A 21,667-nucleotide genomic window follows, 5' to 3' on the forward strand; every position below is an offset into this window, starting at 1 on the left:
GGAAAGGAATGAAAAAAGAGAAAGAGTAAGAACTGGGGACTCCGGGCCCCCAGGTGTGGGTATGCTGGGGGCTGGCCACGGCCAAGTCATCCCAGGCACAGGCTTAATAGAGGATGCAAGCCATAACTGAATGCCAGTGAAGGGACCCCAGGCCCTGAAGGACTTCGGTTGGGGGAAGTCCCCCTGACCCTAGAAGCACTGGGAGCTTCCAGGAGCTCACTGGTCAATTCTCGGGTTAAAAGAGTCGGTTAAACTGACCGAAATGGGGACATTCACGAATAGAGGCCGGTGTTGTTTGGCAGATGGAACCCATGGGTTGTTGTCGAGAAGGTCCTAGGTCCTGATCGTGCCCCGGGAGGGAGATTGGAGCCCCGGGCGGCGCCTGAAGCTGGAGCTCCGGCCCCGGGTGGAAATCTGGGGTTGGTGAATATCCAAGACACGGCATCAAAAAATATTCCTTAAAAAATGCTGGCGTGCCCCCAGCAGGCTCACAGAGCAGCCACTAGTCCAGAAGAGACAGCTGTGGGTCCCTGCAAGATCCCCAGGGGCCAAGTGAACAGGTGGTGAGCTCACAGAGCAGCGGGAGCACGTCCTGGGCAGGCTGGTCCTGCCATGCGGCCGGGAGAGCAGGCGGCAGATAAAAGGCTTATAAGACATAGTAAATAAATATAAAGCTAAACATTTATTACTTAAAGGAGAGAGAGAGACAGAAAGACAGAGACAGAAAAAAGAGAGAGAGAGAAAGACAGAGACATGTGTGCACATGTCAAGGGAAAAAATAGAAAGAGGCCAAGATGGCGAAGAGAGGTCAGAAGTCACTGGGAGTGGGCGTGGCTTGCCCCTAAAAGAGACCAGAGACTAAGAGGAATAACATTTTCTTCCTTCCTTCCTTCCTTTTCTTTTTTCTTTTTTCTTTATTTCTTCTTCTGTTTTTTAAACTTTATTAATTTTTCGTGGTTTTCACATCATGCATCTCAATCCCATCCATCTCCCCATCCTTACGTATCCTTATGTATCTACCCTTTGTAACCTCCCCCACTAAAATGAAATGAAATATAATTTAATAAGAAAGTAAAAGAAAGAAAAGGGAAAATCTCATTGTGGGAACTGTAGTGTGGCTCAGAGAGTCCTACAGTTTAACCTTTAGCCCATACATCTTTACTTGCAAGTGTTCATTGCAAAGAGTCCCTGGTCTGGTTCGAGGCCTCTGGTTTCTGCTACACTGTCAATGCTGGGACTCTTCTTGAATATCCTGCTGTTGCCCTGTGTTGTGAAGATCCTGCAGCTTTATACAAGCTAGCAGATTATAGATGGGATAGATGCTAGGGTGGGCCAGTTCAGAGCCCTGATTCTGGGCCTGGTGATTGTAGTGTGGGTCAGCCTGCTAGCTCTCCCTGACCCTTACCATAGGGGTGAACCTTCCAGCATTGCGCTGGGTAGTTCATAATGCAGCAGGGAAACGGGTGGTGCTGGTTCTCCTGCTTTCACACCCTCAGGGCTGACTCAGCCATACCTCAGCCACCAGGGCCAGCTCTATTGTGTTGCCCAGGCAAGGTCACTCTCCTGAGTGCTGCAGCTGGTGAGAGATGGGGCCAGCTCTCCCACCTGCCACTGAGCAGGTACAGGGCCTGCTCTCCTGAGTATTACAGCTGGCGAAGTGGCAGGGCCAGCTTGCCCATGCCCCCGAGAACAGGGTGAGCTCTATTGTTCTGCCCAGGTAAAGAGTAGGATCCACTCTCCTCAGTGCTGCTGCTCATGAGGAATAAGACCAGTTCTCCTTAGTGTTGCGGCCAGAGCGGGATGAGGGTAATAATTTTGTTCATCCCAATCCACTTGGCCTTCAGTGGTAATCGGAGCCATGGACATCAATGCAGACTGCAGCTGCAGCAGACATGGGTCTTGGCAGCAGCCCTGACCCAGAAATCACCAAGGCTCAAGGTGGCAAGTAAGCCACCTACTTAGGCCGCTCCTCATTGCCTTCACCTCGTCAGATCCGCCTCTCTCCACAGGATGTGACCATTCTGTCTCTGCCACTCTCACAGCTCACCATGTATTTGCTCACTATAATTGTGCTGAGCAGGCCCATGGTTTCTCCTTGCCCCAGGCAGGCATGTAGGTCTCCTTCTCCTGCAGTCATTATTTCTTAACAAAATTTGCCTGAAAATTAAATACTGGGAACTAGAGAGACGAATCAGTGGTTTAGAGCATTTCCTGTTCTTCCAGAGGAACCAGGTTAGATTCCCAGTACCCAATGTTCAGTTCACAACCATCTGGACCTCCAATCCCAGCAGATCAGAAGCCCTCTTCTGGCTTTCAGGAGTATTGCATGTGGGTCAAAGACAGAATTGCAAGCAAAAGATCTATCTATACTCTAAAAGAATTATAAATATATAAAGATAAAATAATTATATTAAAGAAATAATTTAATTTAAAATTAAATATTACCTCTAGATCTGACAGCTGAGTATGAATGCAATCTATAAATCCTTACACAGATATTTACTTTAATTCAAACTTAAATTGAAGCAGACAGTCCTGAAAAGGGTGTTATTTCTGAAAGTGTATGGCTTTCAGCAGTTGCTATAATCAAGGTGACCACTGTCTTACGAATGGATAATTTTGAGAATGAACAGAAATGCTGTTGATATTTATATCAGGACAGAAATAAACCTAAGACCGTCCCCAGGAAATCGGAATGGGGCTATAACCACAAGATCAGCCACACCCTTGTGTGACCTGACAACGACCTCACACTCATGAACCCATGAGCTGTGGTTGCCTGTGCAGATCAGGTCAGTCAAGATTCCAGCTGGAGAGGAGAGGGTTCCTAACTCCCCACCTCACTCTGAGGAGACATTGGCAGCTGGTGGCTGCTGGGGAAGGACAGTCCTTGTCTTTGGGGTTGTCTAACTGTAGTTGCCTGTGCTACAGAGGATGGTCCCACATCATTTGCAGATGGTTGGTACTAACTGAACTCAGTGGTTTTTCCCCATCACCTGGACTGTGTGTTATAAAACATAAATAAAGGGCAGAAAAGACGGCTCAAGGGTGAAGAACACTTGTTGCCAAGACCCAGGTTTGGCTCCCAGTACCTACATGGTGATTCACAACCATTTGTAATTGCAGTTCCAGGCTATCCTACCCCGATTCTGACCTCCACAGGAACCAGGCACACATATGATGCACATACATACTTGCGGGCAAAATACTCTTATAAATAAAAATACATAACTATTAAAAATATAAATAGCTGGGTGGTTATGGTGGTATATTATTTGTATTTTAATAAATAAATCTTGCCTGAAGACCAGAGGCAAAGCTAAAGTCACTAAAGGTCAGGTAATGGTGACACAAACCTTTAACCCCAGGATTTGGGAGACAGAGGCAGATGGATTTCTGTGAGTTCAAGGCCACCCTGGGATACACAAGATAATTCAGGAACAAATCCAGGTGTAGGTGCCTCGCACCTTTAATCCCAGTACTAGAGGAAATATAAAGTGAGAAGAGAGAAAGACTTGAGTCTGTTTAGTTTGCAGTCGCCCAGCCTTGTGAGAGGTAAGATTTCTCTAGTGGCTTCGAAGCTTTACTTTTCTACTTTTCAGGTTAAATCCCAGTTTCTGTCTCTGGGCTTTTGTTATTTGTGCTATAGGTGGTAGTGGCTCATGCCTTTAATCCCAGCACTTAGGAGTCAGAGGCAGGTGAGTTTGCGTTCACGGTCAGCCTAAACAGCTAGGATCCCCAGCACATACATAGTCTCTTCACTACTGGCTCTAACTCCAGTTTCCATGGGAGAGACAATATTTTCCTTTACCTCTGCAGGTACTAGGTATGCACACTGTGTATACACATACATGGAAGCAAAACACAATGTACATAAAATTAAGATAAACAAACCTAAGACATTGCAGTTAATTGAAAAATAAGCAGTTTAGTTTTTAATGACAGAAGAGAGGAGAGGTGTGGGGGATGGGGCTGGGAGAAAAGGGAGCCAGGGAAGTGGGGGAGAGAAGGGAAGAAGCAGTGTGATCCTGAGGACAAAAGAAGGGTTAAGAAGTGAAGTATTGAGCTACTGAAGGGTACATAGATGAGACTAGTGGAGACTTTCCTAGTGAAGATAAAGGAAACAGGTCAGGTAAGCTGGGGATCTAAGAAGTACAGAGACAGAGGAAGAAACTGGTAGCCCAAACAAATCAAAGGATGGCTCAGAAGACAGGTGGGGGAAAGTAAGAGATCTAGGGGGTTAGAACACCTCCCTGAAATGACACTTAGCCTCTCCACTCCCTACCTGTAGTAGAGTGAACTCTGACACTTGAATCTTCCGTTTTCAGACAACTGCTTTGTAAAGATAATTAAGTTCAAGGTCCAGGAAACCTTGCTATACATTATAGGAAGCAGGAACTCACAGTCTCTGTTTGCTCATGAGAGACAGTGAGGTAGGACTGACTGTTTTCTTCTCTTTACAATATTCCCCATTTAAAATTTCCACTTTTCTGTTGTTCATTTAATCTACCCCTTCTTCATTTTTTCTTCTCTAGTTTTCCAATTGAGAGGCTCTAAAGCCTCTCTGCTTCCTGTTTCAGTTTCTCTTCCCAGTACTGGCACCTGCCTCGGACTTCTGGGCTTTCACATTTCAGATTAACCTTGCTGCTCCATCATGGCAAGCCTAAAGGGAGCCAGCAAACTACTGGAGGATGTGATCTGCCCCATCTGCATGGATATTCTACAGAATCCTGTCACCATTGACTGTGGGCACAACTTCTGCCTGCAGTGCATCAGTCAGGTTGGGAAAACTACAGAAAACCTCCAATGTCCGCTCTGCAAACTCCCTGTGAATAAGAATGCGTTCAGGCCCAATAAGCTGTTGGCTAGTATTGCAGAGAAAATCCAGGCTATGGATCCTGCTGAAGAACAAACAGAAGAAGAAACAAGATGTCCGAAGCACAAGGAAAAGATACATTACTTCTGTGAGAAGGATAAAGAATTCCTCTGCTTGGTGTGTCGTGACTCCAGGGACCACAAAACACACGAAGTTACTGTGTTAGATGAGGCTGCCCAGAACTACAAGGTAGGAACCTGCTTCCTTCTCTGACCCCAGCTCAGCAGAGTAGAACTCTCTGGGGACCAGGGAGCTCCTGCCTGTTCCATCTGGTTGGCACCGACTGCTGCACTCTCAACACTTGAGTTAGCAGTTTGCAGCTGGGCCCAGTGAGCTCAAAGGGCCAGGTTCTGGGAAATACCAATCTGTCAACAAGGCAAGAAGAATAATCAGAATAGTACTTTGGGGGCAGGGGAGATAATTCAGAGAATGAAGGCACTTGCCACCAAGTCTGAGGACTTGACTTTGACCCTCAGGATCACATAATGCAAAGAGAAAATTGGTTTGATCCCTGAGAAGGAAAGGGGGCTCTTAATAATGACATCTGAACCCTGGGATATCTTCCCTGCCTCCCTAGAATCAGAACCTGACTGAAGCATCCTCTCCCCACAGGTGCAGATTGAGACAGAGGTCCAGGTCTTGGGACAAAAGGACAAGGAAATAATTAAAGAGAAGAAGAAAGGTGAAGGAGCAATCCAGGTGTTCAGGGTAAGAAATATTCACTCCAAATATTTCTGGGGAAGATGAGCATCTCTGTTGAGGAAATGTTGAGCACTCTTTATACACCAGGCTGGGACAAAGTCCTGCTGACAAGTGGCGAGGGGCAGAGCAGAGGGTGTGGTGCCTGAGCCATGCTTCTGAGCTGTACTGACCTGAGCTGTACCTGCCTGGGTGCTGTTCCAGTGAACCAGGAGGGCTTCTGCTCCTCCACCCACAGCAGGCTTTGTAAGGACCACACACACACACACACACACACACACACACACACACACACACACCCTGACTCATACAAGCCCCTTTTGTTACCAGAGATTGATTACACAGTAAGGAAAGACAAGAGAATATGACACCACCAAATGTCTCCACCTGATTTTGTTTTTGTTTACTTTTTTAAAGGTTGTTTGCATTACCTTTATCTATGTGTATGTGTCTGTGTGAGTGAAAGTCATGTGTGTGCAAATCTTAGCAGAAACCAGAAGAACTGGAAATACAGATATTCGTGAGCTGCTCTTCAAAGGTGCTAGGAACTGAATTTAGGTTCTCTGGAAGAGCAGTAAGCATTCTTACCTCCTGCTTCATCTCTCCAGGTCCATCCATGGGAAATTCAGTGTGAAGGCAGTTAAACTGAGAAGAGTTCTCTCTCTCTGTCTCTCTCTCTGTCTCTCTCTCTTTCTCTCTCTTTCATTCATTTATGTTCTTTCCCACTGACTGTTAAGAATCTTTTATTGACTTGTTTTTAGATTTAATTTTATGTGAGTGAATGCCTTGCCTCCGTGTATGTATGTTCGCATACCAGGTCCATGTCTGGTACTCATGGAGATCAGAAGAGGGCATTGGATCCCTGGAACTGGAGTTAGGATGGTTGTGAGTGACCATGTGTGTTCTGGAAATTGAATCTGAGTCTTTTGCAAGAGTAACAAAGTCCCTTGCTGAGTCATATCTCCAGCTCCTAGACACAGTATCTTATGTAGCACAAGCTAGAAATTGTTATACAGTAAAATGGAGAATCACCTGAGATCTGCATCTCCACCCTCCTGGTATGGACCACGGCTCCATACCATCATGAGCTTGGGCAAGGGCCTAGGGGTTAAACACAAGACACACACACAGAGAGTCCGGGTCATTCGCCAAGATGTGAATGCCAATTTATTTAGCTTTATCCAGAGTTAATATACTTTCCCCCCAGTAATGGAAACCCCTCCCAGCCAGAGGGGGTTGGGGGAACTGGCGTCATGTGAAAACTTTTCTGCAGTCAGGTGGGCGAGAGGTGTGGGGCAGTGGCAGACAGGTGAGAGGGACCTTGGCATCGTGGGCTCTCCCAGGCAGGTTGGGAAATTACCATTCCAAAGTAATACAAGACCCTAAGGCTAATTCACCAGGCTAGCAGAGCAGAGCACAGAATTTAGCAGGAAGCTTAGCTGGTTAGACAAAACAGCCCTTGATTTGCATCCCAGGGAGCAAGGGAAAACAGGGGCCTACATGTCCCCCTTTTATATAAATTATATGACTAGGCCTATCTTGGGCGGCAATGAACGTCAGGCGAAAACTCCTTACCCGTCATGGGAAAGTATCCAGGTAAAAACACATTTCCTGTCTTAGGTTGAGGCCACCCCCCAAAACCTTACCCTTCATTGGCTTACTAGTCATTTATCACCAAGTTTAGCCAGATTTATGTTGAAAAATATTTTGGGGCAAATGTTAAAAGGATTTGTCATGTGACAACATTGACCTGAGTTAGCCTTTGGCTCTGGCATCATGCGATCATCAAGATGACGTTTCAGCACATATAAGCATTCCTAGAGGAGACTGTGCCTGTATAATCCTTAAAAAGTCTGCTCAAAAAGGAGCCTTTTAAGTAAGGACTTTAGCATTGGTGAAAAGATCCCCTGGAATAGCTAACTAGAATAATAATTAACAGCCAATTAGTAAATCTCGTATTTCAGGGTTCAAGAAGAACAGCAAAAGTTATCCTGACCAAGCAGAGGTAAAAAACCATAACCAATTGTAAAACTAACTGTAGTATTCAATTGTACATTTAGCTCAATTTGAATGATCATGGCATTTGCAACCTGCCCTGAGAAGGTACCCACAGTGTCTAGCAGAAGCAGCTGACAGGATAAGGGAAAAAACTGGGAGCAAGCCACTTCTGGCGGCTGTAGCAATGACTGACAGATCCTGGGGAGGGAGCCGGAAAAGGGAAGGGTCCGTGGCTATGGGCCACCGCTGTTAGCTTTAGGAATCCAGTAGCTCTTTAGTCTGGCAGGTCGACTATGCCTGAATCTCTTGGTTTTGTCCCGTCTTTAGGCCTCTGGACAGGAGAATACATAGCATCCTGCGGGAAGACATAGACAAAACTTCCCTGCCCCAAAATTAGTACATGGTCTGGGAACCTGGTATCGAGTATCAACAGTCGAAAGGTTTAGAATGTATAAAATAAAAGACAAATGGTCCCTGGGAATGAAAGCATAATCCCCCTTTTTTGTTTTATGTAAATATGTTTTGAGTGTATGATGTATTTGTTTATACCTGATATAAGAGTAATAGAAAACTCAGAGCAAAATTTAGTAAATTCAGCGTTGGTGTAGGCTGGTCTTGAACTCGTAGAGATCTGTAGGTCTCTGTCTTTAAAGAGTAAATCCTACTGGCGTGCGCCATTGTAGCCAGCCTTTTATTTTGGTTGAATAACCATCCCGTAAACGGCAGGACAGTTTTTTTGAAGTGTCCTGACCTTTTGTAATGAAAACAATATTTAGATTTAGCTCTGTTTGGAACTTCCCTAGGGGCAGAAGCAGTTATCTGACTTAGTATGTGAATGTCTTTATATAATCGGATAAAATTATTAAAATTGTCATTTTTATGGGGGCATATAGCCTCCTGACAAAAATCTGTTAGCGTTTTTTATAGGCTAACCGCTCTATGGCTGGTACAGCCGAGCTTATATCTCTAAAAATATAACTTTACCTGTAGCAGGCGGTCAATAAACTCAGAGCAAAGTTTTGAAAATCCCTGGAGGGTCCTCTTGCTCCTTTGTCTGCAAACAACCCTTTTTGAAAAGAAAAAGTACCAGATCTAAAGACAGATGGTTGTGAGCCGCCATGTGGCTGCTGGGAACTGAACTCAGGACTTCTGGAAGAGCAGGCAGTATTTTAAACCTCTGAACCATCTTTCCAGCCTCCCATTATTAGGTAAAAATTTTCTTAAGCTTTGGTAGCCGTGGCGCTGTTGGCCCTGCCCGCTGCCACCGTCGCCTGGCTCATTAGCGTTTGCTATCACGGCCGCACTTTTCACTGTGGGCCCTCGCCGCTTGTCGTAGGCCGATGTGGTCAGCCTCTCTCAGCTGCTTTGTATCTCTCTCTCTCTCTTTGGCTTTAGGCGTATTGGCCGTTGGCACTTTTGTCCAGCCCGATGCGGCTCCCTAGCTATGGCGAAAACTCCTGGCCCTGTCCCAGGGGTATCGTGCACCTTGGCCATGGTGCATGCCCGTGGGCGGTCTCTGTGGCCCGCCACAGCTGTGGCCACCGTCTCCGAGACCCCTCGAGTTGCCAGTCGTGGTCACACAGCCCGCCGGAGTCCCACGTATGGGACGCGCGAGCATGGCCAGACAAAGGTGCAGCCCTGGCCCGGCCGAGTTCGCCCTGTCGGCCTCCATGCGTCTCAGTAACGGACTTCCGCTGGGCGCTAGCCATGCCAGCCTGTTCTCTTTAGTAAAAATTAAAGCCCCCTGCAAGTAAAAGTCATGGACTAAATTCTCTCAAAAAAATCAGGCAATTAACTATCCTACATAAAAGGAAACTGTTTTAAGGAACTCTCATGTTGTCTCAAACTTAATATTGGTGCCCATTCTCTCCCAAAGACCTACCAACACCTGTTTACCAGGACTTTACCCTGGAGCAGAAGTTCCCACACCCAAATGAGCCAATCCTGGCCAATCCACCCTCCGCAATTCACTTACCGCTGGCCAGCCTCCCGAGGGTGACTACCACGGAGATCCTTACCCCTCAAAACTCGCAGATGGGTTTTGTAGACGAGTGTTCTTTGGTTGCAGTCGCTTTCAATTGCCCACCCAGGGACGCCATTTGTAGAATCACCTGAGATCTGCATCACCACCCTCCTGGTATGGACCGTGGCTCCATACCACCATGAGCTTGGGCAAGGGCCTAGGGGTTAAACACAACACACACACACACACACACAGAGTCCGGGTCATTCGCCAAGAGGTGAATGCCAATTTATTTAGCTTTATCCAGAGTTAATATACTTTCCCCCCAGTAATGGAAACCCCTCCCAGCCAGAGGGGGTTGGGGGAACTGGCGTCATGTGAAAACTTTTCTGCAGTCATGTGGGTGAGAGGTGCGGGGCAGTGGCAGACAGATGAGAGGGACCTTGGCGCCGTGGGCTCTCCAGGGCAGGTGGGGAAATTACCATTCCAAAGTAATATAAGGCCCTATGGCTAATTCACCAGGCTAGCAGAGCAGAGCACAGAATTAAGCAGGAAGCTTAGCTGGTTAGCCAAAACAGTCCTTGATTTGCATCCCAGGGAGCAAGGGAAGACAGGGGCCTACATAAAAATGATATTCTTGATCTTCTGACCCTTTTGTCTTTCCCCCAGTACTGGAACTGCAGGGCTATAACAGCATTCCCTGACTATGCAGTGCTGAGAATGGAATCCAGGACTACACACATGCTAAGCAAGCACCCTGTCAACTGAACTACAACCTCATCCCAAGTTTTCTATGGTGGTTTCGTTTGCTTGTTGAGAGTGGGTCGAGTAGTCCAGGCTGGCCTGGAATGGAGGCTGGCCTTGGCTTCCTAAATCTCCTATCTGCACTTTCCAAGTGCTAAGATTTCTTAGTTGTGCATCTAACTGATGTCCTTGAAGGTAAAAAAAAAGTCATTTAGCCTAAATTATTGAACACAGGAAGTGCTTTTATCTCCTTGCCCCAACCTTCCCCCTTCCCACAGGTAAGCTCCAGCAAGCTGTTCTGAACCTGTCTCAGAATAATCCTTACATACTCCTAAAGAGTGAATGGTGTCAGATGGTGCATGCCCTTGATTCCAGCACTTAGGAGGCAGAGACAGATGGATCTCTATGAATACAAGACTAACCTGTTCCTCTAAATGAGTTCCTGGCTATCCAGAACTATATAAGGAGACTTAGCCTGCAATTAGTTAATTGGCTGATTGGTTGATGGTTGATTGATTTAAAAAGTGAATGATACACTTAAAGGAAGCTTAGAGGATCCTCTCTCATTCCTTCTTCATCTCTGCATCCCTTCCCTTATCCCCAGGCCCAGGTACATCTAGAGAAACTAAAGGTCCTTGAGGAATTTAAGAATGTGCGCCAGAGACTGGAAGAGGAAGAGAGATTCCTCCTGTCCAGGCTGAGCTGGCTGGAGCAGGAGGGAGTCAAGCAGATAGAAGAGTATGTCACTGACACAGAGGGACAGCTGACCACCCTCAGAGAGCTCACAGGGTCCCTGAAAAATAGGCTACAAGCGCCATCCATGGAGCTACTGGAGGTCAGTGCATTGGGAATAGACCCCCCCCTCTCTGAAAGATACTTAAGAATCTGTATTATACTGTGTCCTAACAGCTCCTAATATCTGACTCCTCCATGTCCTTTGTCCCCTAAAATGAAATTTTGAGAAACTCCTATCACTCCCTGAAAGGACATTAAAGTCAGTTACTTTCCTTTCTTTGGGGATTTGCCTGAGGATCCTGTCAGGTTTTAAAGCGATGCCTGTTGCTCCCCAAAAGGCTCCATTTGTATTGGCTCTGACATAATGTACCAATCCTCTCTAAAGCTCTTCCACCCCAAAGCCCAGTGCTCACCACGCCCTCTTTCCTAATAACCCTCATATATGAGGTGTGGTTTCTTTATTACTTTTTATTGCCTTCCAGAACTAATCCACCAACTGCTGCCCTGCTTCACCTAACACAGGAGCTCTCAACCTATGAGTGTTGATCCCTCTGGGGTATCTGCCGACCCTTTCACAGGGGCCACCAAAGACCACCGGAAAATATCAGATAATTAATTCCAATTCATAAGAGTAGCAAGTTTACAGTTTTGATGTAACAACGGAAACAATTTTATGGTTGGAGGTCACCACAACATGAGGAGCTGTGTTAAAGCTCAGCAGCATTAGGAAGGTTGAGAACCACTGACCTAACCAAAGCTCCTCTCATAACTCAGGACACTGAGGCAGGAGGATTGTTGCTAGTCCAAGGCTAATAGGAGCAAAGATCAAGACACTATCTCAAATAGCTGGGCGTGGTGTCTCACCTCTGTAATTCTTGTACTCCCGAGATAGGAGGCTTCCCTGGATCACTAGAGCTCAAGGCCAGCCTGGACACACACACACACACACACACACACACACACATACACTCACACACACACACACACACACAGAGAAAGAGAGAGAGAGAGAGAGAAAGAGACAGACAGACAGACAGACAGACAGACAGACAGACATACGAAAGAGAAAAAGGGAGGGAAAAAAAAGAAAGAGAGCCACAAAACATCTAGAGCTTTTTGATCTCGTTCTTTGAGGCAGGATCTCAAGCAGCCCAGGCAGCCTGGCAGTGTTAGGACAAAGGTCATGTGACCAAGGGTATAACGCTGGATTACTGATCTCCCCATTCTCTACACCCAACTCACAGTTTAGAATTGTAATGTAGGACACATATGTTTCTTTAAAGCGTCTCTCAGACTCATTGTGCAAAGGCGCCTGCCACCAATACCAAGACCCATACAGTGGAAGAACGGGGCCAATTCCCACAAGTTTTCCTCTGACCTCCTTCTGTAACTCCAGATCCAGCAGGTCTGATCACTCTGGCCTTGTAGTATACCTGAATTCTCATTTACATGCCCACACACAGACACACATACATGCACAATTTAAAAACAATAAAAATAGGACTGGAGCGATGGCTCATAGGTTAAGAGCACTGTCTTAGATTTAAAATAGTAAACATTAATTTGTGGGGAGGACTGATGTGTTAGTGCATTTTCCTGTCATCTCAGTGCTCAGGAGTCAAGAGTCAGCCACAGAAGATTCGGTCGTTCAGGACTGTTCTTGGCTACACAGAGAATTCGAGCCAGCCTGATATACATTAAAGTGTCTCGAATAAAAACAAACAAACAAAACCAAGTGGGAGGAATAATAGCACACCCAAGTGCCTGGACTAACACACCTGGTTTCTGTTTTGTTTTTGTTTTTGTTTTATTCTTTAAAGAACCATGAACAGCCACTTCACCTTTGTCGTAACACTGCCAAGTTGAGCCCCCTGGTTCTATATCAGAGGCAACACCCACTCCTAAATGTCACTCTTTCTTCTCTCTCCACTCTGTTCCTCCTGAGGTTTAAACACTATTCCAACTGTATCAGGAGTTTTGGGGGTAACCGTTCAGAATGGAATGGGGGGAGAGAAAAGAGCAGGCAGAGACAGACAGACAGACAGACAGACAGACAGAGATAGCAGAGACAGAAAGACAGAGAGAGGAAAGAGAGGGTGGAAACTGGGGTGTTCTCACTCTGCCTCTAGCTGAGTTGAACCCCTTCTTGGTGCCTATGACTAGGCACACTCTGACATTGTTCTCTCTTTCTCTTCCAGGCCATCAATGACGTCTTGGGCAGGTATGATGGGCATCCCAAGTGCACTGTGCTTTCTGGTTCACTCACACATACATCATTCAACGTATATCTCAATATGTTCACATCCTCCAATAACTCGGCTATAAACCCTTTAGGCTGCAGGTGGGGAAGACCAAGCTGTCCACAGTAGCATGTGGTCTGCTGGGCACAGCTCTTTTCACCAACACACAGCTTTAGAGCAGCTGCACTCCCCTCCCATATTCCTCTTAGTCAAGTGGGTGAACTCTGGGTTTCCTACTCTACCTCCCTACTCCCTGTCCCTTCTCTCTTCTCTGGTCCATCTCTCATCTTCATTTCCATATTGTCATGAGTCTGATCTCATTCAGTCCTGCATTCCTGTCCTGGCCCCCATTGCTGTGAGACAATGGTCTTATATTCTGCAAAGATTGATAGTACAAAGATTGTACTATTTTAATAATATGTGAATTGGCCAGTAGCCAGGCAGGAAGTATAGGTGGGGCAACCAGAGCAGGAGAATTCTGGGAAGAGGAATGGTGCACTCTGTAGTCGTCACCCAAACGCAGAGGAAGAAGATGAGAATGCCTCGCTGATAAAAGATACCAAGCCATGTGGCTAACACAGACAAGAATTTTGGGTTAATGTAAGTTTTAAGAGTTAATAAGAAGCCTGAGCTAATAGGCTAACCAGTTTATGATTAATGTAGACCTCTGTGTGTTTCTTTGAGACTGAAAGGCTACGGGATGCAGTGGGACAGAAACCTCTGTCCACACCCCCTGACACTCAGCTCCCTGGCTCTAGACTGTATTTATCACTCTGTCTCCTCAGCAGGAACCATTTCCCAGGTCCTTCCGGCCCATTCTATCCCTGAACTTACCACTCAAGATCATCATATCTTCACAGGAGTAAAGAATTTCAGTTTCACAACCCAATTCCAGTTCCTATGAACCTGGAGAAAAAAATCAGTGAAGCCAAGGCAAGACATGAGTCCATCATAGAAAGCCTGAAGAAATTAACAGGTAAGATGTGCCTGCCACTTCCTGTGCTTACCTGCATCAGGATTCTTTCCCTCACCCCAGATACTCCCTGATGTTTCTGGTACAGTCCCTGAGCCTTTCAGAACCCAGGCTGAATGCTGAGTACCTTCAGAGAACCATTGTGCAGAAATCCCTCATGCTGTGCTGTATCAGGTTTAGTGCTGAGGACTTCGTGCTTGCTTGACAAGCACTCTGCAATCTGAGCTACATCCCCAGAGTCAAAGCACCGCTTAGACAAGAAATTTTCCTTGCTTACTTGGTCGTGAACATGGGACTAGAAGTATGTTCCCAATTTGGTTGTTGCTTATCACATGTACCCCTGGGCACCAAAACACAGCATTCACACAGAGTGTTGGTAAAGAATACACATTGACTGTGAAAGACCTAATATTGAAATAGAGCATAAAATATAGCAATGAAAACAAAAACAAACAGAAATATTGTCCAGGGGAGTCTCTTATGGAAGACCACAGTGATCTTCTGAGTAACTGAGTCTCCAGCAATGAGCTCTGTGCCCAGGTAGTACCCAGCCTTTAATGGGCATGCTGAAATGGCAGTGTGTTTTAACACTCTGAGCTAAACAAAACATATTATTTAAATTTATTGTATTCATTTCTTTTTAAAAAAGTTTTATTTTTTATGTGTATGGGTGTTGTGTGCTTGTATTGTGTATATGCCTGGTGTTCATTGACGTCAGAAGAGGGTGCCAGATACCCAGGGACTGGAGCTTCATTGGATGCTGAGAACAGAACTGGGTCCCTGGTGCTGTTAACCACTGAGGCCTCTTTCCAGCTCCCTTTTCCTTTCCTTCTGAGACACTGGAACTCACTATGTACTGTGGACTAAAAGTTGTCATCCTCCTGTGTCAGCTTCCTGAGTGTCAGCATGCCCTGGTCTTTTAGGGTTCCAAAATAGCATCTAGAAAATTCCAAATTCAGTGGCTTATGCTTGAGACTCCAATACTTCTGTTCTGGACTGAGCTGTACTGGAGAGCAACTTCAGGGAGACCCTAGGGCAGCTCTCCCTGTTTGCTGTTTTTCTGGTCCACTGAGAGAAATCCCAGTACCACATCTTCCTACATCAGCAATCAGTGCCTCGCTGTGTGTTCCTTGTTGCTTGCTTAACCTCTGTGGACTCCCCATCTCCTTCTCTCTCCCCTCACAGACAACCTGCAGACTGAAGGGAAGGAAGATAAAAGCGCATTCCTGAACAGCCTGAATAAAAAGGACAAGGAGAACTGTAAGTGTGTGCATACATGCTGTTTGGGGAAAGTAAAAAATTACAAAATATCTCTTCAATGGGATATTGAGGGTAGAAGGTCCAGTGTGTGTGTGAACACCAATGAAGAACAAGCTTATAGAATTGTTCTATTATTTTATATTTAGATAATCATAGTGACACCCCCACTAAGTAAGAAATGTTCATAATGAATGGAAATTTATAGATTTATTTCTTCATTGCACAAGGCTCAGGTGGAGGCAGCTCAGTCTGTAGCTGGAGCTGGCGTAACAGGCCTGGTTAGCCCAGCAAAGCTGAGGAGTTGAGACCCACAGGGACAATGCCTGTAATGATGTCATCTGATTGGTTCAGCTTTGAGGGTAGTTAGGATAAAAGCCAGGATCAGCTGCTCATCCCCAATATGACTTTCAATTTATAACCACTTGTTATTAACACAAATTTGTTTTTTCTCTCAAATCTTAGGGCACCTGTTACAGAGGAATAACTCAGATTTGCCCACCTCAGGTAGGATTCCTGCTTGGCACACGGGTCTTTCTGTAGGGAAGCAAGGGTCCTCTAGGTGTGCAGGTCAAAGTGTTCTGTTCATTCCCAGCTCTGATACAGCAGAGGAAAGTTAGAGATCAGACCCTGGGAAGAGCTACGTAACATGTAGAACACCCTGATTGCTCCCAACTCCCCTGAGAATACAGGAACAAAAAAGATTGGAAAGACGAGTTAGGCTTCCCACAGGAGGGATGGAGAAGAGCTATGTAATTGTACAGACTTCAGGGGCCAGAGATGGGTAGACTTAGAGTGAGGGTCAGGCATTTCCCTCTTCAGTTTCCTGAGCTATACCTTCCATGGGAAAGGCCTAGACCCCAACAGGGGACCCCTAATGTGCAGGTGTACCCTGCTGCTTGGTCTTTGTCTCTCCTACTGCCTCTGGAGTTCAGCAGGACCTAATGCTCAGCCCTATTCCATCCCCTTTCACTTTGAGGCCTCCTTTATGGGACAGCACCCTCTTCAGCACTGCTTTGGAGCAAAACTGGGCCCCTTTCCCTATGTTCCTGGAGGAAGAGCTGGCTGTGAGCTGGGCTCTGTGCACACCGACAACCTCAGAGTTTTGGGCTGTGCACCCCTGCAAGTTACCCTTTCCTTCTCACTCTCCCACCTCCTTTGGGTTTTCCCTTCAAAAATTTTACTTTCTTGGTTATTATTATGTGTGCATACTTATGCACAACAGGGGTGAGAAGCTATTTTGTGAAGACCATTCTCTTCTTTACGTGAGCTTTTTATGTGAGTTTTGGGCTTAGGCAGTAAGTAAGCATCTGTATCTGTACCTGCCAAGTCTTCTCACCTGGCTTTTATTAGTTCTCTCTTGCCCTCTGGATAGTGTGTGAGTGTGTGTGCACACATGTGTATGATGTGTGTGTCGGGGGGGTACGTGCTTGCATGTGTGTGTGTGGGGTGTTTGCTTCTGTGCGTGTGTGTGGTGTGTGCACTTGTGTGTGTGTGCTTGCATGTGATTTGTGTTTGTGGTGTGCATGCATGCATGTGAGTTTGTGGTGTGTGTGTGTGCGTGCATGTGTGTGTATTCATAGAGGCTAGACTTAGGCATCTTCTTTCACACCCTTTCTTATTTCATGGAGAAGATCTCTCGCTGAACCTCAAGCTCACTAGATAGTGTAGGCTGTCTTACTACTGAGGCCCATGCCCATGCAGCCATCCCTGCTACTCAGCACCAGGGTAACAGATGTGCCAGGGCCACACCCAGTTTTTATCCTTAGATGTTGGGGTTCATGACTCATGTCCTCATGCCTACACAGCCAAAGCACCTCCCCCAGTTCTTTGTTGTTTTTTTTCTGTATTTGTTTTTGTTTTTTGTTTGCTTGCTTTTGAGACAGAATCTCATGTAGCCCGGACTGTCTTTGAACTCATGGTAGTTCTCCTGTCTCAGCTTCCCAAGTGCTGGAATTAGAGGTGTATGCACCACCGTGCCTGGCAATCAGCACCTCCAACAAAACAGAAGACAAGCCCCATGGTGGTTATTCTCACCCAGTCCTGCTCTTCTCCAATTGCTTTGACTCTGATGCCCCCAGTAGACCGTAGAAGTTCCTACCCCTGTCTTCCTCTATGGTCGTTGTCCCCATCGCCCTGTCCCCAGTAATACAACTTAGCCAGCTCTGGGGAGCAGAAATGGGTAAGATCTGCTTGGGTCATGCCCCTAACCTACCCTAGTGACCCTGACCACTTGCTTTAATGCACACTTCCACATCTGCCATCTCCCCAACCCCACACACAGCAGAGGAGAACTGTCATTGCAGCAAAGGCTGAGACGCAATACCAAATGAGGGGCTAAAATGTTCCCACTTTCTAAACCTTAGCAGAGCCGGGACCACTGATGCTCTAGCCTTTGAATAGGACAAAGACTGTGTAGCTTTGATAAACTGCCCTTCAATGTCTGAGCCGTAATACGAGGGTAGGGGTAGATCAAGGGATCCCATTCTATCATGTGTACTCGTGTGTATGTGTGGGAGTCAAAGCATGAGTGGGGAAGTCAGTCTCCCACCATGTGGGTTTTTGAACTGAAATCAGGTGTCAGGCTTGGGGACTCAGGCCTTGTCAACTGAGTCACCTCCTGGCCCCAGGAACTCAGTTTTAGAAATTCAGGCTAGTGGTGACCCCAGCTTTAGAAAATCAGGCTGAAAACCTTGACCTCTCATAGTAGCCCCAATTGTCTGCCATATGTGAACCAGGAAATGTGCAAATGGGAAGGCGTATCTTCATTGTTAGAAGATCCAAATTGTCCAGGGTGTTATGACCTTGGTTCAAGACCTCTTTCTGAAATAATTCTACTACCATGTGGACTGGGGGAGCTTCCCTCTGCACCCACAGAACAGAACCTCATAAAATCAGAGGCTAAGTTTGAGGCCTGAGGATGGAGAGTGGAGAGAGGTACTGGAGAGTGGTATAGGGAACATGAGTATGGTATCTCACATCTATAATTCCAGCACAAGGGAGGTGCAGTTTGAAAGATGAGAAGTTCAAAATCGTTCTTAGCTACACAGAAAATTTCAGCCCTGCTTGAGACTCCCTTCCCAGAAGACCAAAAGAAAGAGGCAGGAGTCTTCTCTGAGGACAGGGACTGGAATTTGAAGGAGAAATTCTCCCTCTAGCAACATCATGAGAAGCTCAAAAGCAGGGTGCTGGAGGACTTGGCCAGAAATTATACCTCTTCACTCTTCTTTATCTTCCCACAGTACCTATGACCCTGGACTCCACTTCAGCTGACCCAAACCTCACCTTTTCTCAGGATCTAAAGAAAGCAAGCTTGTATTTCGTCGACAGCACATTGAATAAGCAGGCAAAACCTCGACAATTCTATCCTTTCCACTGTGTGAGGGGCTCCCCAGGCCTCTCCTCAGGCCATGGGGTGTGGGAGGTGGAAATTCAGGGACCCCCAGGCAGGGTTGGCATAGTGGGCGTTGTTGCCCAGTTGCCGCAGGGGTCCCAGATTCAGAACTCTGAGCCATGCTGTTTGTGGGCATTGCGGATCTCATCCTCTGGATGTCAGCCAATCACCAATTGCAGTATCCAGGAGAATCTCCTAATCAGCCTTAGGAAAGTGGGCGTCTATGTGGATTATGACCGTGGAGATGTCGTCTTCTATGATGCCATCACTAACAAACACATCTACACCTTCCAAACTTCCTTTGACAAACAGGTCTTCCCTCTTTTTGGGCTCCTAAATCCCCGCAGCTCTATCACCCTGAGCCTCTAGGGCTGCACCCATGTGGGTCCCTCAGTCTCTTTTCCACCCATCTGTCATGATCGAATAAAATGCAAGTGGCAGAAATGAAGCTTGACCCTGCTCGGGCACGCTACACACCCCACACCCCCTACACCCCCTACACATACTACACACATTACACCCCCCCACACACTACACACTCCACAACCCTACACAAACTACACACCCTACACATAATACACCCTACACACAAAACACACCCCACACTTGCCACACACCCTACATATACTACACACATTACACACCCCCACACTACACACCCTACAGCCCTACACACATTACACACCCTGCACACAATACACCCTACATACAAAACACACCCCACACATGCCACACACCCTACACACAATACACATACTACATACCCCACACACCCTACACATACTTCTTTCTGTGAGTAAAGAAGGCAGTGGAATCTCCAAATAGTAACCCCAAGGCTTTTCATTGCTGAACTTCATAAAAGGACACAATTAGAAGTGGCCAAACTTCAGCAACAGCCCATTGGGAAATATCTGGCCACTCCCTGCTTGAGATCCAAGTCCAAGATGCTGCCCAGCACCCTGCCTGCCCCTTTCTCTACTTCACTACCTGCAGTTCCTATGACTCTGAACTTCAGCACCAGGCTCTTGCCCTTTCCTGAAGTCTGAGAACCAGAGGCTTCATGAAGAATCAGCCAGGCCTGTGCCAGTTTGTAGACAGGGCAGTCTTCCATCAGGGCTGTAACCTTTTGACAATTCAAAGCGATGTTGTCACCTTCACAACTTTGCTTTCAACTTAAAAATAAAATTGTAAGCCACCCTTCATGTTGATTTAAATTTCTAATTTTGTCTTAGGCCACATCCATAGCTATCTTTAGTCTCCACTGATACTCCAGACTCAGGCAGGTTACTACTTGAATAGAGTGATAGTCTGAGGTAGGGAAGGAACCACGCATAGAGCATACTGTATTTCACAATTAAAATTTTAATCTATTTTACATTTCTGTATTGTGTGTGTGTGTGTGCACCCACGTGTCATGGTCTCCCTGGAAGGTCAAAAGATGACTTTTGAGTATCAACTCCCCTTTCTTCCTTATGGGATCCAGGATAGATCTTAGCTCATAGACTTGGTGCAAGTGTCTAACAGATAAATCATCTCACTGTCTCTATTTCCCATTCCAGAAGGAAGACTGTATATAGACATGTTTGCTAGCTTATTCTCCCTAGAGTTCATGTAGCCTATCCTGTCCTTAAACCCTGTATGTTGTGGGAACTGGGCAGGACAGAAAACTCAGTCAACAAATGGTGTCCACATGGACAACTGCATCCACATAAAGCCTGAGAGAGCTAGGGAAGTAATTCTAGACAAAAAAAAGAAAATAATGGAGTTAAGCACAGCTTATTGTTAGTAGCATTTTCTCAGAAGGCTCTGTTTGCTAGAGGCAAATGCATCTCATTTAAGAGAGGCTTCCTGGGGTTGGTGAGATGGCTCAGCAGTTAAGAGCATTGCCTGCTCTTCCAAAGGTCCTGAGTTCAATTCCCAGCAACCACGTGGTGGCTCACAACCATCTGTAATGAGGTCTGGTGGCCTTTTCTGGCCTTTAGGCATACACACAGAAAGAATATTGTATACATAATAAATAAAATAAATAAATAAATAAATATTTTTTTTAAAAAGAGAGGCTTCCTGACTCAGCTTTAGTTGTAAAACCATGCAGCTCTTTTAAGAGGCCCTGCCACAAAACACTTAAATGGCATTGATGAAAAGCTGACTGCATGCTTTTTGGTTTTCAGCCTTAGCAGGAAAAAAGCTGTGCCATTTTAAAATGCCAGTTTTCTGGGCTGTCCTGTTGCACAAACTCTGACTTTTTCAGGCAGGAGGTCTGGCTATAGATCATTTGACTGTGGCTTGTGAGTAGACTACTGAAGCTTGCTTGCTCTCAGGGACCTTGGAATGCCATAGAGTTGTGGCCATAAACATGGTTACAGCCAGTACCTCTGCCATGAGGTTGGAATCTCAGAAAGCTAAGAAATGGGCTAGATCCAGCTGCCAAAGTCATGGCTTTAACCTTAACCATATCACTTAGCAAATTAAAGACTCATGGGGTCAGAAAAAGAGAGATATACAGTAAAGAGAGAGTCAAAGATGAAGGAAACCTCTAAATGGTTTCTAGTGTGTTAAAAATATATGCAGGCCAAAAGTTAAAGTCCTTAAAATAAAAAAAAAAAGAGATTAGCTGAGTGTGGTGGCACACAGCTTTATTCCCAACACTTGAAAGACAGAGGCAAGGCAAACCTCTGTGAGTTCAAGGTGAGGTGGCACACACCTTTAATCCCAGCACTTCAGAGGCAGAGGCGGGTATATCTCTGTGGGTTCAAGGACAACCTGGTCTACAGAATGAATTTCAGGA

At 46.0% G+C, this 21,667-nt stretch overlaps 2 protein-coding genes across 3 annotated transcripts in view; both read left to right on the forward strand.

Moving 5' to 3' along the window:
* The first annotated feature begins 4,345 nt into the window (after positions 1 to 4,345).
* On the forward strand, positions 4,346 to 20,081 carry LOC148119266 (E3 ubiquitin-protein ligase TRIM31-like). Of its 2 annotated transcripts, XM_087898665.1 has the most exons (9): positions 4,346 to 4,433; positions 4,594 to 5,065; positions 5,489 to 5,584; positions 10,885 to 11,115; positions 13,214 to 13,236; positions 14,116 to 14,231; positions 15,414 to 15,488; positions 15,951 to 15,992; positions 18,728 to 20,081. In XM_087898665.1, the coding sequence occupies exons 2-9, from the start codon at positions 4,655 to 4,657 to the stop codon at positions 19,246 to 19,248; spliced, it is 1,515 nt and encodes a 504-aa protein (XP_087754791.1). In that variant the 5' UTR covers positions 4,346 to 4,433; positions 4,594 to 4,654; the 3' UTR covers positions 19,249 to 20,081. The 2 variants fall into 2 exon arrangements, with proteins under 2 accessions (XP_087754791.1, XP_087754790.1); XM_087898664.1 differs by lacking the exon at positions 4,346 to 4,433 and having other exon boundaries at positions 4,440 to 5,065.
* The window catches only part of LOC125403115 (E3 ubiquitin-protein ligase TRIM31-like), an 86,923-nt gene continuing 69,620 nt past the window's right edge, over positions 4,365 to 21,667 (forward strand). The window contains exon 1 of the mRNA XM_087898663.1: positions 4,365 to 4,433. The gene's annotated coding sequence lies outside the window, so the exon portion shown is untranslated. The remainder of the gene's footprint in view (positions 4,434 to 21,667) is intronic.

Source organism: Myodes glareolus, chromosome 18 (genome assembly GCF_982192425.1).
Source record: "Myodes glareolus chromosome 18, mMyoGla1.1, whole genome shotgun sequence".
Taxonomy (NCBI): Eukaryota; Metazoa; Chordata; class Mammalia; order Rodentia; family Cricetidae; genus Myodes; species Myodes glareolus.